Source organism: Eubalaena glacialis, chromosome 3 (genome assembly GCF_028564815.1).
Source record: "Eubalaena glacialis isolate mEubGla1 chromosome 3, mEubGla1.1.hap2.+ XY, whole genome shotgun sequence".
Lineage (NCBI taxonomy): Eukaryota > Metazoa > Chordata > Mammalia > Artiodactyla > Balaenidae > Eubalaena > Eubalaena glacialis.
The window spans coordinates 169,616,681-169,639,150 of NC_083718.1; the positions used below are offsets into that span (position 1 = coordinate 169,616,681).

General features: G+C 51.6%; 3 protein-coding genes across 4 annotated transcripts; 2 read left to right on the forward strand and 1 right to left on the reverse strand.

The window, feature by feature from the left end:
* The first annotated feature begins 2,860 nt into the window (after positions 1-2,860).
* LOC133087440 (myotubularin-related protein 9-like) lies at positions 2,861-9,210 on the forward strand. Its single transcript, XM_061184556.1, has 10 exons — positions 2,861-3,138; positions 3,321-3,429; positions 3,622-3,747; positions 3,863-4,036; positions 4,517-4,743; positions 6,170-6,331; positions 6,516-6,657; positions 6,739-6,959; positions 8,665-8,816; positions 8,898-9,210. Exons 1-10 carry the CDS (start codon positions 2,954-2,956, stop codon positions 9,029-9,031), a joined length of 1,632 nt encoding a protein of 543 aa, XP_061040539.1. The 5' UTR covers positions 2,861-2,953; the 3' UTR covers positions 9,032-9,210.
* A 50-nt stretch (positions 9,211-9,260) lies between these two features.
* On the reverse strand, positions 9,261-17,248 carry EIF3I (eukaryotic translation initiation factor 3 subunit I). The gene is made up of 11 exons (XM_061184557.1): positions 17,179-17,248; positions 16,999-17,091; positions 15,630-15,717; positions 15,266-15,331; positions 13,917-14,066; positions 13,702-13,829; positions 10,933-11,043; positions 10,732-10,821; positions 10,339-10,412; positions 9,729-9,821; positions 9,261-9,599 (listed from the first exon to the last, which is right to left on the reverse strand). The coding sequence occupies exons 1-11, from the start codon at positions 17,179-17,181 to the stop codon at positions 9,518-9,520; spliced, it is 978 nt and encodes a 325-aa protein (XP_061040540.1). The 5' UTR covers positions 17,182-17,248; the 3' UTR covers positions 9,261-9,517.
* On the forward strand, positions 17,180-22,326 carry TMEM234 (transmembrane protein 234). Of its 2 annotated transcripts, none has more exons than XM_061184559.1 (5): positions 17,180-17,249; positions 17,603-17,754; positions 18,554-18,620; positions 21,467-21,559; positions 21,839-22,326. In XM_061184559.1, exons 1-5 carry the CDS (start codon positions 17,180-17,182, stop codon positions 21,931-21,933), a joined length of 477 nt encoding a protein of 158 aa, XP_061040542.1. In that variant the 3' UTR covers positions 21,934-22,326. The 2 variants fall into 2 exon arrangements, with proteins under 2 accessions (XP_061040542.1, XP_061040543.1); XM_061184560.1 differs by having other exon boundaries at positions 17,229-17,310.
* Positions 22,327-22,470: the final 144 nt, after the last annotated feature.

The window sequence follows — 22,470 nt, forward strand, 5'->3', positions numbered from 1 at the left end:
TAGGGTCCAGATCCCTGGCTCAGGAGTCAGGAGAACTGGGTTCTGGTGCTAGATCTGTGGGACCTTGGACAAGTCACTGACTCTCTGTTGGGACAGATCAATGATTTCAAGCTATATTCTAAGGAACTTTTGGTTCCCTTGGAAATCCCTCAAGGACTATGTGCAGGGTAAGGGCACAGCTGTGGATGGGCTCCTAGACCTTCCTCTCCCTGCCCCGCCCAGGGCTTCAACCAGAACAGTTCCCTTTTTAAAACTTTGTATTGAAATATAACACACACAGAAAAATTTACATGTCGTAAATACATGGCTTGATGAGTTCTCCCAAACTGAACACACTTATGTAAGTGGTACCTAGATAAGCAAAGGAGTATTACTATCATCCAGGAAGCCTCTTTTGTGCTCCTGGCCTATCACAACTCTCCTAAGGGTAATGTAACCAAGCATAGGGCTCGCCCATGTGACTGCAGTGCAAAAAGCCAAGCTCTGACAGGGTGTTTGCTGCAAAGTAAGGGTTTATTGCAGGGAGCCAAGCAGGGGAGTAAGAGCCAAGCCTCAGCTCCACTCCAGCTTGGTCTTTGAATGTTGGGTTTTTTTTAAAAAAAGGGGAAGACAAAAAAATTTTAAATAAATAAAAAATAAAGTAAAAAAATAGAAAAGGGGAAGAACCGGACTTCCCTGGTGGTCCAGTGGTTAAGACTCCACATTTCCACTGCAGCAGGCACAGGTTCAATCTCTGGTGGGGGAAGTTCTGCATGCCGCGTGGTGTGACCAAAAAAAAAAACCAAAAACAAAAAAAACAAAACAGGGGAAGAACAAAGAGGCTGAGATTAACCATCATCTTGTGACGTTTCTGTGACATTTCATAATCGTTTCTGTGACATTTCTTAATTGTAGTTTCAGGAGTCAGAATGTCTCTGGTTTATGATTATCTGGCCAGGTGGTCCACAGCTAGGGGCTGATGAGCTGTTACCTCATCTTGTCTTAGAGAAACAACTTGAATTTGTATGTTAATGATGATATCTAGAATGGTAGTTTCAGTACATTAATGATGTTATTGACAGCAGCAATTTTACACTTCTGACTCTGTGTTTGTTTGCTTTTGTTTTTTTGGCCATGCCACAAGGCATGTGGGATTTTAGTTCCCTACCAGTGATGGAACCCGTGCTTCCTACAGTGGAAGTGCGGAGTCTTTTTTTTTAATTCTATTCATTTTATTTTCGGCTGTGTTGGGTCTTCGTTGCTGCGCACGCGGGCTTTCTCTAGTTGTTGTGGTGTGCAGGCTTCTCATTGCAGTGGCTTCTCTTTGTTGTGGAGCATGGGCACTAGGCACGCGGGCTTCAGTAGTTGTGGCGCGTAGGCTCAGTAGTTGTGGCACGTGGGCTCTAGAGTGCAGGCTCAGCAGTTGTGGCGCACAGGCTTAGTTGCTCTGCAGCATGTGGGATCTTCCCAGACCAGGGCTCGAACCCGTGTCCCCTGAATTGGCAGGCAGATTCTTAACCACTGCGCCACCATGGAAACCTGGAAGCACAGAGTCTTAACCACTGGACCTCCAGGGAAGTCCCTGACTCTGGTTGATTAGTGTTCATTTAGCACAGGATTGAGGTCAGAGGGGACATAAAAGAGAGTAAAGTTTTGGATAGAGAGATTAATCATAAACTCAGTAAGGAATCTTGGTTTTAGGGGGACTTGGTTTCAGTAATACTACCCTAATTTGACAGCATAGATTAGTTTTGCCTTTTTATATACTTTCTAGTGGTTCTCAATCTTTAGCATGGATCAGAATCATCTGGAAAACTTGTTAAAATAGATTGCCCCGTTCCCAGAGCTTCAGATTCAGTATGTTTGGGGTAGGGCCCACTAATTTGCATTTCTAACGAATTCCCATCCCAGCTGATGCTGCTGGACTGGAATTTTATAATTTATACTCTTTTACGTCTGGTTCCTTTCATAGAGCAGTTCCAACTTTATGTTATATTATGGGGGGGGGGCACCTATGATTTCATTATTTGATGCAAGGCTTTTGCACACACATAGAAGCCTGGAACCTAGTAGACCAGAAGGCTCTTTAAAGGCAGGAGTACATCTTATTTTTCTTAGTAATCAGCACTTAACACAGTGTAGGCATCAGTGTTTAAGAAATAAAAGAATACTTGGATGGATGGGTCCTCCAGCAAATAGACTTAAACTCTAGTAATTTACCAGCTTAAGTGTGTCTCTTGCCAGACTGAAAACCCTGTGAACAGAACCTTCCTCAGCCATTCTTGGGTCCCAACACCCAGTGGAGGGCCCAGCTCAGTGTACAGGCAATTCATGTTTGGGCAAAGGATGGAGTGATGAGGGATGGAGCTCCTGAGGGCAGCACTATACCAGAAGTGGCCCCCATAGAGGGCGCCCTCAGGCAGGGACTTCCAGCTGTGGTGGGGGAGGGGTGCCTGCTACACAGCTGCTTGCATTTAAGGTGGACCAAGGGATTTCCCCCACCCAGCCTCCGATGTAGGGGAGGATGCAGACAGTTCCCAGTTTCACACCCACCCTTTCCACCCCTTCCACCAGGGTACAGGAGAAGAGACGGTATTTTTCTTTATTTTTTTTTAATCGGGGAGAGTGCCAGCACCCCACAGTTAAAAAAACCAAAAATGTGAGTGCCTCCTGCGACCCAGGCAGGAGGTAAAGGGCTTTAACAAGAATATTCTCCCCATTTCACAGATGATGAAATTGAGGTTTCCTTAACAGGTTCTAGCCCCGGGGTCTTCACTAAGAAGTGCTGGCAATAGGAGGGGGAAATTCCTGTGAAACTGTGCGATCCCTTCCTCCAAGGGGCCTCCTTAACAGCTGTCCTGCCGGCGTCGCCAGCTGCCCAGCCAGTTCCTGTCCCTTTCGGAGCCCGCGCTCACCCCGCCTCACGCTCCTAGAGTCTGTCCTTCTGCCGGGCCCCAGGCCCACCGTTGGAGGAATGGAGTTCTCGGAGCTGATCCGTACGGGCCAGGCCCAAGCCGAGCTCCTGCGGGGCCCGGAGATGCCCCCGCTGCGCGGCACGCTTTGCGTCACCGGCCACCACCTGCTGCTGTCGCCAGGGCCCCAGGCGACTCCAGACCTGTGGCTGCTGCTGTTGCGCAGTGTCGACTCCATCGAGAAGCGGTGAGACGTGGCGGGGACATCCCCGTAGTCTGGGAGCGCGTGGCTCCGCAGGGAGAGGGGGAAGGGCAAGCGCAGTTGGAGCTGGTGCCCCCCCCTGCATAACGTACAATCCTAAGAAACTCCTTTCTCCTCCCCTCTGGTAGAGGTCAGGGGACATTAAGCCTAAGTTTATCCATCCCCAGGGTCGCGGGTGACGCCGGCACCATCACTCTGCGCTGTAAGGACCTGCGAGTGCTGCAGCTGGACATAGAGGGCGTGGAAGCGACGCTGGACATCGCCCGCTCCATTGAGGTACGCCAGGGGTGCACAGGGGCACTTAAGCTACCCTATCCCGTAACAAGGGGACTCAGCATCCAGTGTTATCCCGGAGCATAGCTAATGGCAAGGGGATGCAGGGTGGTCTAGGGTGCGTGGAGAGGCGGGAGCTGCGGAGCGGAGGGCTGGATTCCGACCTTTCCCAGATCCCTTGCCTTCGTTCCCCAGGCGCTGTCCTCCCTGGAATCGGTCATCACCTCCTTTCCGTTCTTCTACCGTCCCAAGGGCTTGAGATTGGGCGAATCCTGGCACTTCCACCCACCCGAACGCTACTACAAGCGAGTAGCTCGCGAGGTCGGCGCGGTCGTGGGGGCCTGGGGATGTGGGAGAGCCGGGTCTGGAAGGGGCGCGGGGACAGGGCACTCATTGGGTGCCCTAGACCTGGTCTTCGCCCCTCCCTGTGCCGCAGACCAGAGCGTGGCGGCTGAGCGAGGCGAACGAGGACTTCAGCTTGTGCCCCAGTTACCCCCGCGCGGTGATCGTGCCTCGCGCCGTGGACGACGATGCCCTGGCGCGCAGCGCCCGCTTCCGCCAGGGAGGCCGCTTCCCTGTGCTCAGCTACTACCACGCTCCCAGCGGAACCGTGAGCCCCACCCCTCCCCAGAGCCCGCCGCTAGGACCCTCTGCGTCCCTTCTTGGCTCTTCTCTGCCCTGGCCGGCCTGTTGGTTGCCGGGCTGCGGCCCGGGCTCAGGCCCTATTCTGGCCCCGCCCACTCGGCTCAACCCTGCCTTCATCGATTCTGACCCCGCCCCTCTCCCTGGTTTCCGAGTCTCGCCAATCTCTGGCCCCACCTCCGGCTGGTCTGGGCCCCCTGAAGCCTTGTCCCTCTTTTATCAACCCATGACCCGCCCACGTTCTACCCAGCGGGTCCCTCCCCCCTCTGGCCACAACCCACCCAGACCCGGTCCGACGCCCCCAGGGCTCCTGAGCTACCCCCCCACCCCCACCCCAGACAGCTCTAGACCCGCTCCAGTGTATAAACCCGGCTTAGGGATCCCCTGAGCAAAGTCCCTGAACCGGGGCCGGGTGGGTACAGTTTCCGAGCTGAGTCTCTGTCCGCAGGTGCTGCTACGTTCCAGCCAGCCCCTGACCGGGCCCCAGAAGCGGCGTTGCGCTGAGGACGAGGAGCTGCTGCAAGCTGTGCTGGCGGGGGCTCGCCCGGGGGCCCGGGGCTTCATCGTGGACACGCGCTCGGCCCAGGCCGCCAAACAGGCCCGCATGACTGGCGGCGGCACCGAGGCCAAGTCCGCCTACCCGGGCTGGAAACGGCTGCACCGGCCCCTGGAGAGGTAAGGGGTCTTCCCATCCTCTCCTAGGTTCTTTCGTGCAGGACTCTTCATGGATGGGGGCAGGGGGAGGGCTGTCTTCTAGGAACTTCCAGGACTGTTAGGTCTTTTCTGGTAGCCATCCTGCCAGGTGGGCATGCCCCCACTGACAGAGCTCATTCCTCTCTAGGCAACCCAACTCTGCCTGGGTAGAAAAAGCACTTCTTTACATTGAACTGAAATTTCTCTTCCAGGAACAACCTCACCACACACACACACACACACACACACACACACACACACACACACACACACACACTGCACTGGTCCCAGCCCTGCCCTTGAGGGCTGTACCCGCACAGTCTTTATCTGCTCCCTCTGTCTCCAGGTGCTTGTAGAACCAAGAGAAAGTCCTGAGGGACTTTTGTGCTTTGAGAGTGGACTGCTCCCCTATCCAGAATACAAAACTCTGTTTATTCATTGATTCGGCCAACATTGACCCAGCACAGAGGCTGAGACGGTGGCCAGCCCAGACACGGTTGGAAGATCAGCAGTAAATGGGCAATTAGAATTCAGTGTGATAAGTAGCAGCACAGAAGAGGCGCGCCCCTCTCTTAGAATAGGTCATCCTAAGAAAGCTTCCCTGAGAACAGGATGCTTTAGCTGAGACCTGAAAGAGAGGAGGAGTAAGTCAGAGGATGAGAAGACATTCCAGGTGAAGGCACTGCAGGTGTGCAGGAGCAGGGAGCCTAGTCACTTGTTCTGTTTTGGAACTGCAAGCACTTCAGTGAGGTGGGAGTGAGGAGTGTGAGGTGGAGGCAGGGAAAGAGAGATGGAGGTAGAGAGGCTAAAGGGGTGACAGGGGCCAGAGCAAAGGTCTTGAATGCCATGCCATGATTATGAGCTCAGAGCTTATCCTAAAGGCAGTGGGGAGCCACTGAAGGCTTTTAAACAAGCCTGAAAAAGTCTCAGATTTTCTGGCAGGAGGTTACTGGTGATCTAGAGCAGAACAGTTCCTGGGAAGTAGGAGCAGATACCAGAATCTCAGGAGGCTTGTCAGACTGGTTCTCTCCAGGGGGTACTGTGCTGCTCCCATCAGACTAGGGTACATCAAGGGTACTGTGACACCTTCATCAAATTGGGGTTTCCCAGGGCATTCTGTTTCTCCAGGGGGCTATGTGACCCCTCCCCAGGCATTGCTATGCTTCCCCAACAGACTAGGTCTCCCCAAAGGGTCTCGGGTCTCCTCCACCAGATTGGAGAATCCTCAAGATTGGGGAAACATTTCCATCAGATTAGGTGGGCTCTCCAAAGGGCCCTGTGTCCCTCTTGTCAGATGGGCTCCTCTGAGGGCTCTATGTCTCCCTCACTGGTCTGGAGCATTTGTTCCTAGGCTATGCTCACCAGAGCTTGGGCTGGAGAAGGTATGACCAGACTCCCACTTGTGCAGGGGGCGGCCCCTGCAGGAGAGCTTCGTGCACCTGGTGGAAGCCTGTGGGGACCTGGAGCAGAGCATGGACCGCTGGCTTAGTCGACTAGATGGCTGCCGCTGGCTGTCACATGTGAAGGAGGCACTAAGCACAGCCTGCCTAGCAGCCCAGGGCATGGAGTGGTAAGGCCCCCCCCCCACCCTACAAGACAGAGAAGAAAGCAGGGTGGGCAGGGCTCTCAATATCTGGGCACAAAACCACATCTCAGTAAGCAAATACAGGTTTCAAATGGGCCCTTTCTATTCCTGGCCTGGCCACCCCAGGCAGGGAAGGACAGGCCACTGTTGATAAGCCCTGGGCCCACAGGGAAGGGGCCTGCATCCTGGTGCATGGGGCCGAAGGCACGGACAGCACCCTGCTAGTGACTTCACTGGCCCAACTCATCCTAGACCCCTTGAGCCGAACCATGGCTGGATTCCAGGAACTGATAGAGAGAGAGTGGATCCAGGTAAGTGGCTGCCCAGCCCAGCCCTAGCCCTCCATCCAGAATCCCCACTTCCTTGTGCCCATCGCTCTGACCCCTTCCCAGGCCGGCCACCCCTTCCAGCTGCGCTGTGCTCACTCGGCCTTCTCCCACACCCGCCCCAAGCACGAGGCACCCATCTTTCTCCTCTTCCTGGACTGCGTGTGGCAGCTGGGCCGCCAGTTCCCGCTGTCGCTGGAGTTTGGGGAGGGGATGCTGTTGGCGCTGTTTGATCACTCCTATGCCTCCCCTTTCGGCACCTTCCTCTGCAACAGTGAAAAGGAGAGGTGAGCTAAGGGGGTGTCAAGGTGGGTCAGAGGGCAGGCACAGGACAGGGGCGGGTACCTGCTGCATTGGCAGCCTACTTTGTTAGAAGACATCTTCGGGAATTTGCTGGTGGACCGTGGTTAGGACTCAGCGCTTTCACTGCTGGGGCCCGGTTCGATCCCTGGTCGGGGAACTAAGATCCCGCAAGCCGCAAGGCACAGCCAAAAAAAAAAAAAAAAAAAGACATCTTTCCCATTCAAACGAGTTTCTCTCTTAGAAAAACTCGGAGTGTCCTCTCCTCTCCTACCTCCAGAGCTCACACTTCCCCCTAACTTCTGCAAAGCCAGAAATAAATGGGTCCATGGCCAATCCTTTAGACCTACCCCCCACTCTGTCCATAGCCAAGAACAAGTGCATTCCTAGCTTAAAAACAAGGGCTGAAGGGGAAAGTTGCTGCCAAAATCATTTCTGGGGCTCTCTACCACTTTGCAGGGTTGATTCTAGTGAAGCAATAGAGTAGAGGTTGAATGCTGAGTCAAATTGTTTGGGCTCAAGTTCTGGCTTCACCACTCACCTGCTGGGTGATCAAAAGCAACCCTGAATCTGTTTCATCAGTAGCAAGCAAAGGATCATAATAGTCACCATAGCCTAGAGGTGGGGTGGGGGCATGTGTGAGGATTAGCTGAGTTAAAGCATGGAAAGTGCTTAGCACAGTGACTGGCACACAGTGGGCACACGAGTGGTAGTTATTTTCATTACTTGGTTGGCTTGTTGCATATGCCGCCAATGAGCTCCCATTAGCCATCTTTCTCTCATCAGACTGAGATGAGGGGAGGGAGGGTTCACTCCTAAGAAGGTAGAGCTCATATTTAGTTATCTTTTGTTGCCCAGTGGCCTCCTCTCCACCATGTTGTTTTCACTAACTCTGCTTATCATCCAGGTTAGAAACTTATTTTTACCTCCCTCTCCCCCATCCTTCATATTTAGCTTTTCTTCTAAGAATTTATTTTTTTAAAATATTTATTTGTTTATTTGGTTGTGCCAGGTCTTAGTTGCGGCTCGCCGGCTCCTTAGTTGTGGCATGCAAACCCTTAGTTGTGGCATGTGTGTGGGATCTAGTTCCCTGACCAGGGATCGAACCTGGGCCCCCTGCATTGAGAGCACGGAGTCCTAACCATTGCGCCACCAGGGAAGTCCCTCTACTAAGAATTTCTTAGCTTAGTCCTTTCCTGTCCAAGGCCCCTCCTACTACCCTAATCCAGACTTTCCTTTCCATGTGGACCACTGGAACAGCTTCCTCACTGCTCTTATTATCTCCACTTTCATCCTTTTTTTTTTTTTAACTCATCAGTCTAGACCTATCAATATTCACCTTGGGCCCTTCCCCACTTTCTTGCTTTTGCTCCTGCAGTTCCCCCTCCTAAGTATTTCCATGTTTTTGCATACCTGGTGAACTTCTGATGCTAGACCCAGCTCAAATGGCACACTCTTAATTAGCCTTCCCTGATCCTTTCAAAGCAAAGCTAAGCAGAACTCCTTAAGAACTAGGACTTTGTCTTGTTCCTGCTTTATTGTAGTGCCCAGTTCAGGATCTGACTCGCAGTAACATCTGCGGGAGAGGGTATCACTGCCCTGGGGGAGCTGTCACCCTACTAACCAGGGCCCTCACGCGGAGTCCCAGAGGGCATAGCTGAGCCTGGAAGCTCACTCTCTCACCCCCTCCAGATGCCTGTGTGAAGTGAGGACGCGAACACACTCCTTGTGGTCTGGGCTGAATCAGCCAAAAGAGCAACGAAAACTCCGGAACCCGCTCTACGCCCCCAATCCCTTGGCCATCTGGCCCTCTGTGGAGCCCCAGAGCCTGCGACTGTGGCAAGGTGACCCCCTCTCCCTCCTCCTCCCTGGGGGAGTTCTCCCCTCTGCTCAGCTTCCTTACCTGTCCTCCTCCTCTTCCTCAGGCCTGTTTCTGCGCTGGGCCCATCCACCTGAGCCTTCAGAGGTAGCATGGGAGAAGGTGTGGCAAATAGCAACAGATCAGGAGAAGACAGAAGGCTCTCAGCCAACAGATTCAGCCTCTGAGCCCCAACCCTAAGTACTGGTCCTTGGATGGTGGTTGAGATGTTCCTGAAACTTCTCCAGGCCCCTCAGCACCTTTGGACCTTGAACGACAGTGCCTGCGACCCAGCCTAGCCCATAATACTGAAGTTCCAGGTTTGAAGTGTCCAAAGTGTAGGGAGAAGGTCCAAATAATAAAGGTATCCATGATTGGTATGAGCTTGCTGGGGCATCACTGAGAAGGGAAAGTAATGAAACTGACAAAATTTCTGACCAGAAACCATTTATTTCCAAACTAATTTATTTCTCAGAGTCCAAAGCCTTCTGTGAACCTGGCCCATATGGAGATCCGGCTTCTTTTTGTGGTTGTGTGTGTGTCTGTGTGTGTGTGTGTGTGTGTGTCCACGCCGTGCGGCATGTGGGATCTTAGTTCCCCGACCAGGGATGGAACCCATGCCCCCTGCAGTGGAAGCTCGGAGTCCTAATCACTGGATAGCCAGGGAATTCCCAGAGATCCGGCTTCTTAAGCCTCAAACTCAAATTCAAAGTACTGCGGGTCGAAGTAGTGGATGCGGACATAACCATCTTCTCCGCCGCTGCTGTAGCTGGAAAGAGACAGGCAGGGCCCAGTCAGAGGCCTGCCCTGGGGGAGGCAGGCCTAGGGGGCAGGGCATGGGAAAGGGGCAGAGGCGGGCAGATCAGGGCTGAGCTCAGCTCCTTTCACTGGGCCCTACCTCTTGCCATCAGGATGGAAGGCAACACTGTTGATAGGTCCAAAGTGACCCTTGACTCTTCCAAACTCTTCTTCAATGGCCAAGTGGAAGAACCTGGAGGAGAGAGCAGGGTGGGAAGTGACAGTTCATTCATTTTCCATCTCCTTCCAAAACATGTCGAGAGGTACCACTCCCCAAACACAAACTGTAAAGTGGGGAAACTGGGAAAAGGGGAAATGAATGTGAACAGAACAAGACAAAGTGGGGGGAAGATTGGACCCAAACGTCTTCCTTACTGTGTGCTGGGCAGTGCTCTAAGAGCTTAACAACTATTAAGTCATTTATTTAATCTGCACAGTTTTATGAGGTAAGTATATTACCATTGTCCTCATTATACAGTCAAGGGCAATTGGGCACAGAGAACTACAGTGATGTGTAGAGCTTCAGAGCGAGCCCAAGAGTTCATGCCCTTAACTGCTGTATTATACACTTGTCACAGGAGGGCCACAGATCTGGCTGCACTTCCTAGCAGCCAGTGAATTAAGGGAAGTCTCTTCAGTTATATGGTTTGTGTCCATCATGAAAGACATTTCACGAAGTTTCAGTTTGGAAGAGCTCCTTCCCCCTTTACCTGGCCTCAAACTTGCCAATCCTGGTGGAAGTGGTGGTTACATCCATTGCTTCCTGACCACCGCCCAGCACCACCTGAAGGGAAGAAGAAACTCTAGACAGGCCCAAAGGGCGGGCAAATCCATTTTCTGTTTTTTCCCCCCACCCCATAAGCCTTTAATTATCTCCCACGTCAGACTAGGAATATATTAAGGGTAAGGAACAAACATCCTTCAGCCACCTCCTACCCTGTCCCCTGGGGCTTCCCAATCATTCAGCCTTGTTGCTGCTCTGAGAATCTCCTCTCTGCCTGACACCATTTTCCCCCAGAGATCTTTTCTTAATTGCTAGACAAACAACTAGATCCTGGAAACATTCTGAGGCTTTAGCAAGAAGCTCGGGTGGGGTCCCTTACATGGTCATAGTTGGGAGAGAGGGCAGCTGAGTTGACGGGACGTTCTGTCCGGAAAGTCTTCTGGTGTTCAAGGGTTGTGGAGTCAAAGAGCTAGAGAGAGAAGGCAGGGGAGAAATCTGTAAAAGGAGCCTTCTTGGGGGGAAGTCGAGAGCCAGGCTGGAGGGTGGGATCAGCCCCACCAGACCCCTTGCCCGGGCTCACCTTGGCTGTGTTGTCCTTGGATGCAGTGACAAACATGGTCATGTCCCTGGATAACTGGATGTCATTGATCTGCCGGGAGTGCTCCTTAACAGTCACCAATACCTCCCCAGACTGCAAAAGGAAGAAGAGTGAGGCTCTGGCCAACCCGATCCTCACTACCCCACTGCTCAGCCAGGGTTCTGGACTGTTTCTTGTCCCATGAAGGGGAGGGGTCTGGGTTGGACCTGCCTCAGTGTCCCCTGAATCAACATTTACTCCCACTCCCAAGCCCAACCTGGCCCAAGTGTGCAGGTTTCGTAAACACTGCTAGTCTACCTAGGAAAACACACACTTATGGTGACAAATCTACAGACCTATTAATTAATCATCATGTAACAGTAGAGAAGTTTCCGTTTAATCCTTCCAACAAATATTTATTGAATGGCTACTATTTGCCAAGCATTGTGCTAAGCACTTAACAACACCTATTTCGTTTAATCCTCACAACAATCCTATGAAATAGGTATTTTAACAGAAATTTTAAAAGGAAGAAACTAAGGTTCAGAGTGGTGGTGTGACTGGAGATCCTAAAACCAGTAAGAGGCAGAATCCGCTCGCATCTCCTTCCCTCGCAGGGTCTTGGTCACAGTTCATGAGGACCACTGCTCGTCCAACCTTTTCTTAGGTCTTTTCAAAAGGCCGTCTCATCTCCTGATTTCCCTTCCCACTAAAAGAACCTGCTAGACTATGTAGTACAGAGTTTTAGAGCCTGCCCTTAAAAGTACCTCTCTGTGGGAGTTCCCTGGCAGTCCAGTGGTTAGGATTCTGCGCTTCCACTGCCAAGGGCCCGGGTTCAATCCCTGGGCAGGGAACTAAGATCCTGCAAGCCAAGCAGCGTGGCCAAAAACAAACAAAACTTCTCTGTGCCTCAATTTCTCCATCTAGAAAACAAGATTATTAAAAGCCCTGAGGGGGGACTTCCCTGGTGGCCCAGTGGTTAAGAATCCGCCTGCCAATGCAGGGGTGACGGGTTCGAGCCCTAGTCCGGGAAGATCCCACATGCTGCGGAGCAACTAAGCTTGTGCGCCACAACTACTGAGCCTGCGCTCTAGAGCCCGTGAGTCACAACTAATGAGCCCACGTGCCACAACTACTGAAGCCCAAGCGCCTAGAGCCTCTGCTCCACAACAGAGAGAAGCCACCGCAATGAGAAGCCCGCGCACCACAACGAAGAGGAGCCCCCGCTCTCCACAGCTAGAGGAAGCCCGTGCGCAGCAACAAAGACCCGACGCAGCCAAAAATAAATAAATAAAATAAATTAATTTTTAAAAAAAGCCCCCAGGGGTAATTCCCTGGCGGTCCAGTGGTTAGGACTCGGCCTCTCACTGGCATTCTCACTGCAGATCCCTGGTCCGGGAACTAAGATCCCACAAGCTGCATGGCGTGGCCAAAAAAAAAAAAAAGCCCTCAGGGTCACTGTAAGGATACTGGGACTGGGTCTTACTTGACTTTGAATGACAGGCACCTGGCCTGTGCTCTGTAAACATTTGTTAGATGACTAAAAGGCCTCAAGCATTGGGCCTCAAACAGAGACCCTCAGAAGACTGTCATTTCCTTTCCTGAGTTACTTTCACCTATTCTGAGGGAAGAATGTATTTCTGTCTCCTCCATTAATTTGGACACATGGTAGGGACGTATCTGGCTCTTACATTTCAGGGAACAAGTACCAGCTTTGCAGTCAGGCCTACCTGGGGGCACAGATCAGCTCACTGTTTGCTATCATCAAGCGTTATTTATGTCTTTGCCCTTGGTTCCCATTCCCTTCCTGCAAGTAGGCCTGGTACTTTAGTGGACCACAGTCAGTGCTTGTTGAGTGACTGACTAACCTTTATGGTATTATAGTCCAGTATTCTTCAGAAACCCAGGCACCCACATCTGAAATCTGAGACAGCCTGGACTTTACCCTTTTCCTAACCCTCCATCTCATCAGTCACCTCTGAATGTCTCCTGACTGTCAGGTAGTCCACATCCCCATGACTACTGCCTAGTTTATGCCCATTCTCCAAACTAGCCTGCGAGAGTTTTCTAAAGAGAAAACCTGATCATCCATAACCATTTGAAGATTCCCTCCTGCCTAAGGGAAAATTACAACTCCTTTGTCTCCTGACCCGAAAACTATCTAGTCCTGGTCCACCTTCCCCAGCACCACACTCCAATGATAAGAAACTCTCTTCCTGAAGAATCTGCCTATTCCCTTAACTCTGTGCCTTTGCACACGCTGCTCCATTTGTCTGTGGAACGTCCCTCTCTTCCGGCTTGAAGCTCCATTTATTCTTCACAGATTAATGTACATGCCACCTCCTCTGCGACAGAGGGCACTTTCTATACTTGGCTGAGACCTCTGTGGTGGTGAAACTCACAATCTGACCCATGTGCTAGCTGTTTGCCAGTCTGTCTCCCCCGGGGCAGGGCCCATGTCTGATTCACTTCTTTGTCCTCAGAGGCTAGCACGGGGCCTGGCACTCAGTAGTGGCAGGAGAATGCTTAATTGTGATCATTAGTAACACATCCTGAGTAGTCTATGACAAGTTTTTCAAACACCTGATGTCATCTGATCCTTGAAACATCTTACAGATAAATAGGCTCCGTGAAGTTATGTAATACGCCCAAGATCACATAATGAGAAAGGGGTGAAATCTGTATGTGAATCCAGCCCTCTTAACCACTGGGCTTATCCTGCCTCTCATAGAGAATCATTCTGATGGGCTTAGGCCTCACCCACCCCCTTACCTTGGCGCTATACTGGTTGAGCTCTCCGCCCTCGTGGCCTGCAATGATGCACTCGCCAAGAGGTCCCCAAACAGCACTGGTGATCTTGGAGTCGTTGCAAGGGATCTTCATGTAGGGCTCGTTGTTGTCTGTGTGGGGCAGCAGATGTCAGGCCCTGGGCTCTGGAGTCAAGCCCTTCACCTCAACCCTAGCCCTGAGCCCCAGCACCGGCTCACCAATCTGGCTCGGATCCCGCAGGTCGAAGAAGCTCACGAAGCACTGGTAGCCCATCTGCTTGTCCGTGGAGAACATAATGATGTTGCCCCCGAAGTCAAAGCCACAGGTCCGGACTGCTGAATTGGTGTTGAGTAGGGCCAGCTGCTTCCCTGGAGACAGGCAGAGTGTGGGGTAGTCCTTGCCCACTGCAGGGAGGGCTCTCTCTACACTTGCCTATTGGGACTTCCCTCGTGGCACAGTGGATAAGACTCCGCGCTCCCAATGCAGGGGGCCCGGGTTTGATCCCTGGTCAGGGAACTAGATCCCACATGCATACTGCAACTAAGAGTTCATATGCCACAACTAAGGAGCCCACGTGCTGCAACTAAGGAGCTGGTGCAACCAAATAAATAAATAAATATATATTTTAAAAAAGCAAAACAAACAAACAGAAAAATACACTTGCCTATCGTCACGTTGCACTGTTTCTCCTGCACTACTGACTCTAGTGCCCTCCCCCCCTTTTTTCCTCACTGCTGTGCTTTGGATCAAGTCTTTTAACTTCTCCCCACAGTCCCTCCTCAGACACCTGGCACTGTGGCATTCACAGTTGACTGCATTCTATCTGTCTCTGCCTCAGAATGCACTCTTCCACAGCAAAGTTCTGCTCTAATTTCTCTGTGTGTCCCCAGTGCCCAGCAAAGACCTGGGAGAGATCTGGATTACCAGTAAATATTTACTAAATGGAGCCGCTTAATAGGCTCCCCTGTCTTCTGTCTGTTCCTCCAGTGCTCCCCACTGCTATCTGGGCTTGCTAAAGCTAAACACGCTCTTCCCTGCTCAGGGACCTCCACGGCATGCCAAATCCTACAGAACAAAGCCATGCTCCTGAGTTTGCATTCAAGGCCTGTTCTGGCCCTAGCCTGCCTCAGCTTCCCCACTGCTGTCTATTTCATGCCCCAAGAAGCAGGAACTCCCGCCAGATCAGATGGCTTGGATATGATACTCGCCCTGCTTTCATTCCTGCATGTTCCAGAGCGATGACCTCTTTCTCATCCTTCAAGCCCCAGCTCATATGACATTTACCTTGGGAAACCTTCCCAGGCTGTTCCCACCCCCATTCCAGGCATTCAGTTGCCCCCCTCTGGCCTTCGACAGTGCTCTTTGCTTCCTCTAACATGGCTTATGTCTCACTGTATGCCTCTTTTCTCCTCTGTCTTCTTTATTTTCTTGTCTGTCTCTTTTTCCTAGACTAAGAACCATCTCTGGATTTATCTCTATCTATTTATCACCTTGTTGAGGTGAACAGGTTCTGGGGAAACCTGTAGGTCCTCACTGTTTGCTGTAAAAGTGAAGGATCCAGGCTTACCTGTTTCACAGTCCCAGAGACGACAGCTGTTGTCAGCTGAGCCGGTGAGGACATGCTTGGTGTCCCCTGAAGAAGGTGTTAAGAAGCATGACAGAGTTCACCTGAGCCCTTGTCCTCTTGGAAGGCCAACTGAATCACCTCCCTGTTCAGCACCAGAGAGCCTTCCTTCTTCTCGCATCCTAACCTCCTCATCCAGAACTGGAACTTGTCCTAAATGCTCCCCCAACCAATGAACAGACCAAGGAGGTAGGTAGCATCATTCTCTAGACCCACATGAGCATCCCAAACTCCCAACTCCAAGTCAGCAGCCTCTCCATTGCTGGCAGACCCTGGGAGCACAGACTCAGAGCAAAGACAAGGATACAGTCAGCGTCCACACACCACACAGCTCCGGTATGGCCCATATAGGTGCCCAGCCTCTCACCATTCACCGAGTACCATACATTGACAATCTGGAGGAGTCAATGACAATATGACAGGATGACAGGCATCTCAGGCAGAGCAATGGCCTCCTATTTTGCCCCAGGAGCCCCCAGCAGCCTCTACCCAGGCCAGATTCTGCCCTCTCCTGCTCATCTCTTGGGAAACAGCAGGTTGCTGGTAAAAAGACCAACTCCTGGATTCTCCTCCTTCCAGCAGGTAAGCAGCAAGGGAGTCAGGAGGCTTGCAAAAAGTCTCCATTTGCCACTATACCGGCCCTTTCCCAGACTCCTAAACCCTCAGAAAAATAAAAGGTCAAGTCGGATGCCAGCCTAGCAAAACAGCAGCTTTGGTATTCTGTCCAAATGCGAGCAGTTGGTAGTAGGGAAGCCTGGGTTCCCATCCCTGCTCTGCTACTATCTCACTGTATTATCTCAAAATTAGTGCTTCTCCCCTCTGAACTTCAGTTTTCCCATCTGTAAAATGGTCACGACAGTAACGCCTTCTTCAAAGGGTAGCTCCAATAAAATACTGTCTAAGGAATTTAAAATATAAGTGACTAACATTAATTAGGCACTCACACACACTAAGCTCCTTACTTGAATAATCTCATTAATCTTAAAGACAACCCCAGAAAGAAGCACTATTACTACCCATATTTTGTAAAAAGGGACACTTTAAGTTTATAAAGGTTAAACGACATGCTCAAAGTCACACTGCTAGTGAACGCAGCACTCAGGAGTCAAATCAGGTCTGTTTGGTTTCAGAGCCCTCACTTTTAGCCACCCGAGTTAACTTCCTCCATGTGGAGGTGCCTCAAAAGGCAGTACTGTGAGGGGCTGTTTGCAGTCAGTGAGCGGCAGGAAAGGGCTGACTGAAATGATACCAGGGACATCTTCATTAAGGCCTCTGTGTCCCTCGCCACCCAAGGATCAACTTGCCCTTTCTTCAGGTGGTCTGTTCCCCTATCCTTGTAGAATAGTTTTGTTCTTCCCCAGAATGGTCTCCTCTCCGCTCCCTGAGCAAGCTGACCCTCGTCCCCCTTCCCCTTTCACAAGGTCCCTTGCTTTTCTTCTCCCCGGCTAGTCCTTCCTTCTACCAACAACTGAGTCCTTTCCCACCTCTCCAGGTTTAATGTTCTCGCCCTCCTAATCCCGGGATGGTCTCTCCCTACTTCTCAGAATGGGGCGCTCTTTGGGTTCTCTCTCGCGGCAAAACTGGCCTGTCCACCCTTCGCCCCGGCAGAATGAACTCGCCCCCTCCCGGGCCCCCTCCGCACTGTCCCGGCGGCCCGCCCTCCGGCCGACGCTCACAGGGTCCTTGGCCACCGTGAAGAGGAGGTCTCCCTCGCGGTTGTACTTAATCTGCGTAATGGACCGCTCATGGCCCTGCAGAAGGATCGGCTTCTGTGGGGACAGGACGGGAGTGTCAGCGCCCAGAATCGGCCCCGGCCCGGACGCCCAGGGCAACAGCTCTAACCCAGGGGAACTCACCATGCCGGCGGTGATGCGAGGAAAACGCGAGCAGAACCGGAAGAGGCTTTGGCACCACTTCCGGATTACGGGTATCCGCCCCTTCGTTCCCGGAAGTGGAGAGGGGAGGCGTTGCCATGGCGGCGACCCTGGGTAGGCGGGCCCCGCTCCTCCCCGGGCTTCCAGACTCCCACCCGGAATTCATTTCTACTCCACCTCCACCACCTAACCCCGATCACTGCTGCAACCCCGAACCTGGGCTCCTGGATCCACCTCCCCGGCCTCCCGGGGTCTGTCCTACCCGCCAATCACACCCGGGGCGTTGGAGAGCAAAGAAGGGCTGTGGGGGCGGCGGGCTGGGGATGGGAGGCCGGAGGAGGGCTGGGGCCGTGCGGTGGGGCGGCGGGGGGCGGGGGGGGGGGCCGTCACTCGCATCTCCATCCAGGGCAGGTGCTGGCTCTCGTGCTGGTGGCCGCTCTGTGGGGTGGCACACAGCCGCTGCTGAAGCGGGCCTCCTCGCACCTGCAGCAGGTTCATGAGCGGACCTGGGCCCGGCAGTTGCTGCAGGAGACAAAGACCCTCTTCTTGAATACTGAGGTGCGTCGGTGAATGACCCCTTTCTCGGGGGTAGCCGCTAAGATTTTGGTCTCTGGAGTCAAACAGGTCAGGGTCAGAATCTGCGCTCCACCACTTACTCGCTAGAAGCTCTTGGATGAGTCCCTTGTCTGCCTTGAGCCTCAGTTTCCTCATCTGTAAAATGGGAATAATGTAACCATCTCATGGGGCAGTTGTGAGGATTAAGTGAGGTGAGGCACATAAAGCACTTAGCATTGGGCCTAGTACATAATTAGGGCTCAAATCTATGATGTTTTGAGCTATTATTAATATTTTATTATGGTGATCCCTCCAACAGACCTTTCCGGAGGGAGGGCTTAGGGCTCAAATTGGCCCTGGGGAGGCAGGATATGGAGAACTACCTGTGACCCCAACGCTGCCAGTCTAGGCTAGTGGGAAAGACAAGATATAGACACAACCGCCTCTTAGGGCTAAGGGCTTTGAGAGAGGTACAGATAAGTGCTGCGTGAGTTCACAGGAGGGAGGCTGGAGCTAGGGGACCGGGGGAAGGCTTCTTGGAGAGAGTAACACTGGCATTCAGGGACTTGCAGGATGGGGAGGATAGGAACCAGCAGGGCTGAGGGGGAGGGCATTCAGGGCAAAGGCATGGAATTCAGTCAGTGACGTTCCCTCTGCCCCGGAAGGGTTCTTTTCAGAGGGCTTAGGCCCTAGGCGCTTATAGCTACCCCTCCCTCCGAGGAAAGGCATATCTCAAAGCTCAAAGAAGGCAGCACTGCTCAGTTAAGCAATCACACTGACTGCAGTTTTCTTCTGTTTCCAGTACCTGATGCCCTTTTCCCTCAACCAGTGTGGCTCCCTTCTCTACTACCTCACCTTGGCATCAACAGGTGGGTCTCTGGGTTAGAACTGCTATGCTTAGTGGTGGAGGCCACCCGGAGAGTCACTGCGGGGAGGGTGTCTAAAACACCTTGTTGCCATGAGTGAGGGAGAGCCCACTGTCTCTGGTTCCTGAGTTGCACCCTCTTCTCTGGGCAGTAGGGCATGGTGGGCTGGTTATGAGTATGCTGCCAGGCACGAGAGTTGGTTTGAAGCCTGGCAGTCTCATGCAGTGGCAGAGGAAGAAAGAAGGTTCATTTTGCTGTGCCAAGGGCTGGCTTTGACACTCTTGCTTCCACTGCTTGCTACCTGCCTAACCTTGAGCAAGTCCCTTATTTGAACCTTGATTTTTTACAACTGGCTTCATAGCACTGAGAGCATTAAATTCAGTGTATGAAAAGCATTTGGCAGAGTACCTGGTGCACACTGTACCAGGAGGAGCTCAATAAATATAAATTGCCTTTCCCCCACTGTTGTTAACTGCCCTCTACTGTGTCAGATACTGTTCTAGTTTTACACATTTTAAAAAATTCTCATCTCGATCCTATGAAGTAGGCATGATTGTCTCCACCTAGGAGATGAAGTTACAGAACTTTGGGCAACTTATTGCATCTCTCTTTAAGTCCCATTGCATGTCCGTGCAGAAGGATTTGAAGCCATATATTACTAAAGTTTATGCTCTTGAACTTTGCTATGAGAATTTCACCTCTCCTGGAGGCTCACCTGGGCACCCCAGGGACTTGACGGGAGTTTGGGTCCCACATAGCCCTGGGAAACCCCTCAGAGGCCATAGGAGGGTGAGCGGATAGGCCAACCTCCAGACCTGCCACGTCAGCTTCAACTAGAGTCACTCCGCTTTCATCTGTCTTACATTTTGGGCTTCTCATAAGACTTCATTTAAAAGAAAGTTTGAAAGCCTCTGGCACTCCCTGCTGCCCAGAATGCTGAGCCCTCTGGTCAGCTGACTGCAGTTAGCCATCTACCAAGTTTTGAGCAAATTGGAATTTTAGGATCCTATTATCTCACCACCTACTCTGTATCCTTTAACGCCCACCCATTCTAATAATCAGAACAGTGGTCTCTATTTATTAAGGATATATTCAGCCAAGGATATACACACGTTATCATATTTCATCTTACAACCCTGTTGTAAGGTGATGTTGTTACCTTGCTATCACTGTTTTTCATGTAGGGCACAGGCTCAGAGTGTTTGAATGACCTAACCAAGGTGACATAGGGAAACCTGGGTCAGCCTCACTCCAGTGCCCTTGCTCTTCCCTTGTACCATGCTGCTTCCCTCCCCAATCTACTGTTGCAAACCAAACTTCAGCAGCCACTGCACTCTATGTAAAGTGTGAAAGCTTAAGGAAGGAGCTCTGAGTAGGTAGCAGTTGTGTCAGTTTCTTGGATGGCTAATGCCAGCCTTGGTGGGGCCTCACAGGGGATGAGGAGCTGCACAGTTCTCTCCTCCGCCACCTGAAGCAGGTGAGGCCCGGGAGGGCTGGGAAAGAGTGTGCTGAGAAGCCAACATGCACAGTCTGCCTGGCAGTTATGAGTCTTGTAAACTAGTAACTCAGCTTCTGATTTCGTTTTTTGTTTTGTTTTTTTGTATGTGTTTAAGAACACTTAACGTAAAATCTATCTTCTTAAAAAGCTTTAGGTGTACAAAATTTAAGTGTAATAAATTTTAAGTTAACGGTGTTCTTAACTCCATTAGTCTTTTTGAAGTTTGTTTCTTGCAAGTCAGTCCCTTGGGGCTTCAAAACTAAGGAACAGGCTTCCCTGGCGGCGCAGTGGTTGAGAATCTGCCTGCCAATGCAGGGGACACGGGTTCGAGCCCTGGTCTGGGAAGATCCCACATGCCGTGGAGCAACTAGGCCCGTGAGCCACAATTACTGAGCCTGCGCGTCTGGAGCCTGTGCTCCGCAACAAAGAGAGGCCGTGATAGTGAGAGGTCCGCGCACCGCGATGAAGAGTGGCCCCCGCTTGCCGCAACTAGAGAAAGCCCTCGCACAGAAACGAAGACCCAACACAGCCAAAAATAAATAAATAAATAAATAAATAAAACAAAACAAAACAAAAAAACATGTTCTTAAAAAAAAAAAAACAAAAAACTTAGGAACAGACCCTGGACTGTGGTGACCTCTACTTCAGGCCCAGCCTTGTGGGGCCTGTCCTGTACCTGGCTTCCTACCGCTGACATTTTTTCTCTTCTGTAATTCCGTAAGGCCCAAGTCTGAGCTGAAACAGAAACAAAATGTGCTTCACCTGCAGTTTTGGTTTGTCCTTATCCATCTAAATAGATTCAATAAGGGCACAGGCTTTGGAGTCAGGCAGACCTTGGTTTAAATCCTCAATTTGCCTCAATTTATGTGATGTCTTTGAGCCTTTGATTCTTTTATTTATGCAGAATGATGCTAATGCTCTTCCTGCAGTGTTTTTGTGAAGATTAATGAGATGTGTGCACAAAGCACCCGGCACATAATGTATACTTGATAAATGTGTTTGGTGTTAATAGCTACTGCATCCTTTGGGTTTTGGGTACTTGTCTGTCCAGATGTCCTTGAGATCTCAGAAGTTCTCCTCGAGAGCAAAGATCTCATCCTTACCAGCAAACCAAGGTGGTCCCAGACCTTGTAGTTCAGGTCTTCATGCTGGAATCCTGAGGGAGCACTGAATTTAGAGTCAGGAGACCTGAGTTTGAATCCTGAGCTTTGCTGTGACTTCATCTGGAAAATGGCGTCATGAGATACCCTTTTTAAAAGACTGTCTTGATGATGTAATGAAAGTGTTTTGTGCCTAGAAAGACATTTTTTTTTTTTGCATCTCAGAGATTCTTTTCATTCTGATCACTCAGATCTGACCCTAGCTGTGCCCATCAGTAACTCTCTGGCCATCATCTTTACACTGATTGTTGGGAAGGTCCTTGGAGAAGATATTGGTGGAAAACGTAAGTCTGGCCACTGCAAGTTTGGGGAGCCACTACTTGGGCTTTGACACCCCTGGGTTAGTTTTTTCCAGAGCCATCTCCCTTGGCCCGGTGAGGAGAGGATCTTCCCCGATCCTGCCCCTTTCCTCTGCAGCTCCACTGCTTCCTTGTGGCCATCAGAGTTTCCTTCCCCTGGGTAGTCTGGGGACAGACCCTGTCTGAGCCCTTCCCTCAGCCCTGCACCAGCTCCTCCTGGCATGGCTGGTCTCAGAGCCTCTCAATTTTTGCCCATTATCCCAGGAGCATTCGCAGGCATGGTGCTCACCGTGGCAGGAATTACACTCTGCATCACAAGCTCAGTGACCAAGACCCAGGGGCAACCATCTACGCCTTGAGTGGAACAAGGCCACCCTCTGGCTCTGCTGTCTCCAGGAAGCCCCTGGGCCATGAGGTAGAGGCAGTGAGCGTGCGGACTTAGCCCTCCCACCCCCCTCCACCCCCGAGCCTCAGCTTCCTCATCTCTCGGGATAATAGCTACCTCATGGATCGTAGTAAGAGAACAAAAGTGAAAGGGTTTTGTAACTTCCATGTGCTGTTCACCTGCTCGGATTTAGCACAAGAGACTTCACACTCACCCTCACCCTCAGCAACCTTTCTGCCCCAGCAGCACTCTTTCTGCTGTCATGTCAGGCCCCAGGCCCCCAGGCCTGCCACTGTTCCTGTGCCTGACCCAGACTATCCCAGCAGCTGGTTGGTGGACCGCAGAACTCCAGCTGCAAGAAGAGAGCCAGCTACAGTCTTTGAGCCAGAAATGCAAACAGGAGGGCTCCAGGACTCAGCCTTGGCTGGCTGAGGAGGGAACTGAGGGGAAGGTGCATAAGAACAGCAGACGTTGGGGAGAGGAGTTTGCTGTTAGCCTTGCCTGTCCCTCC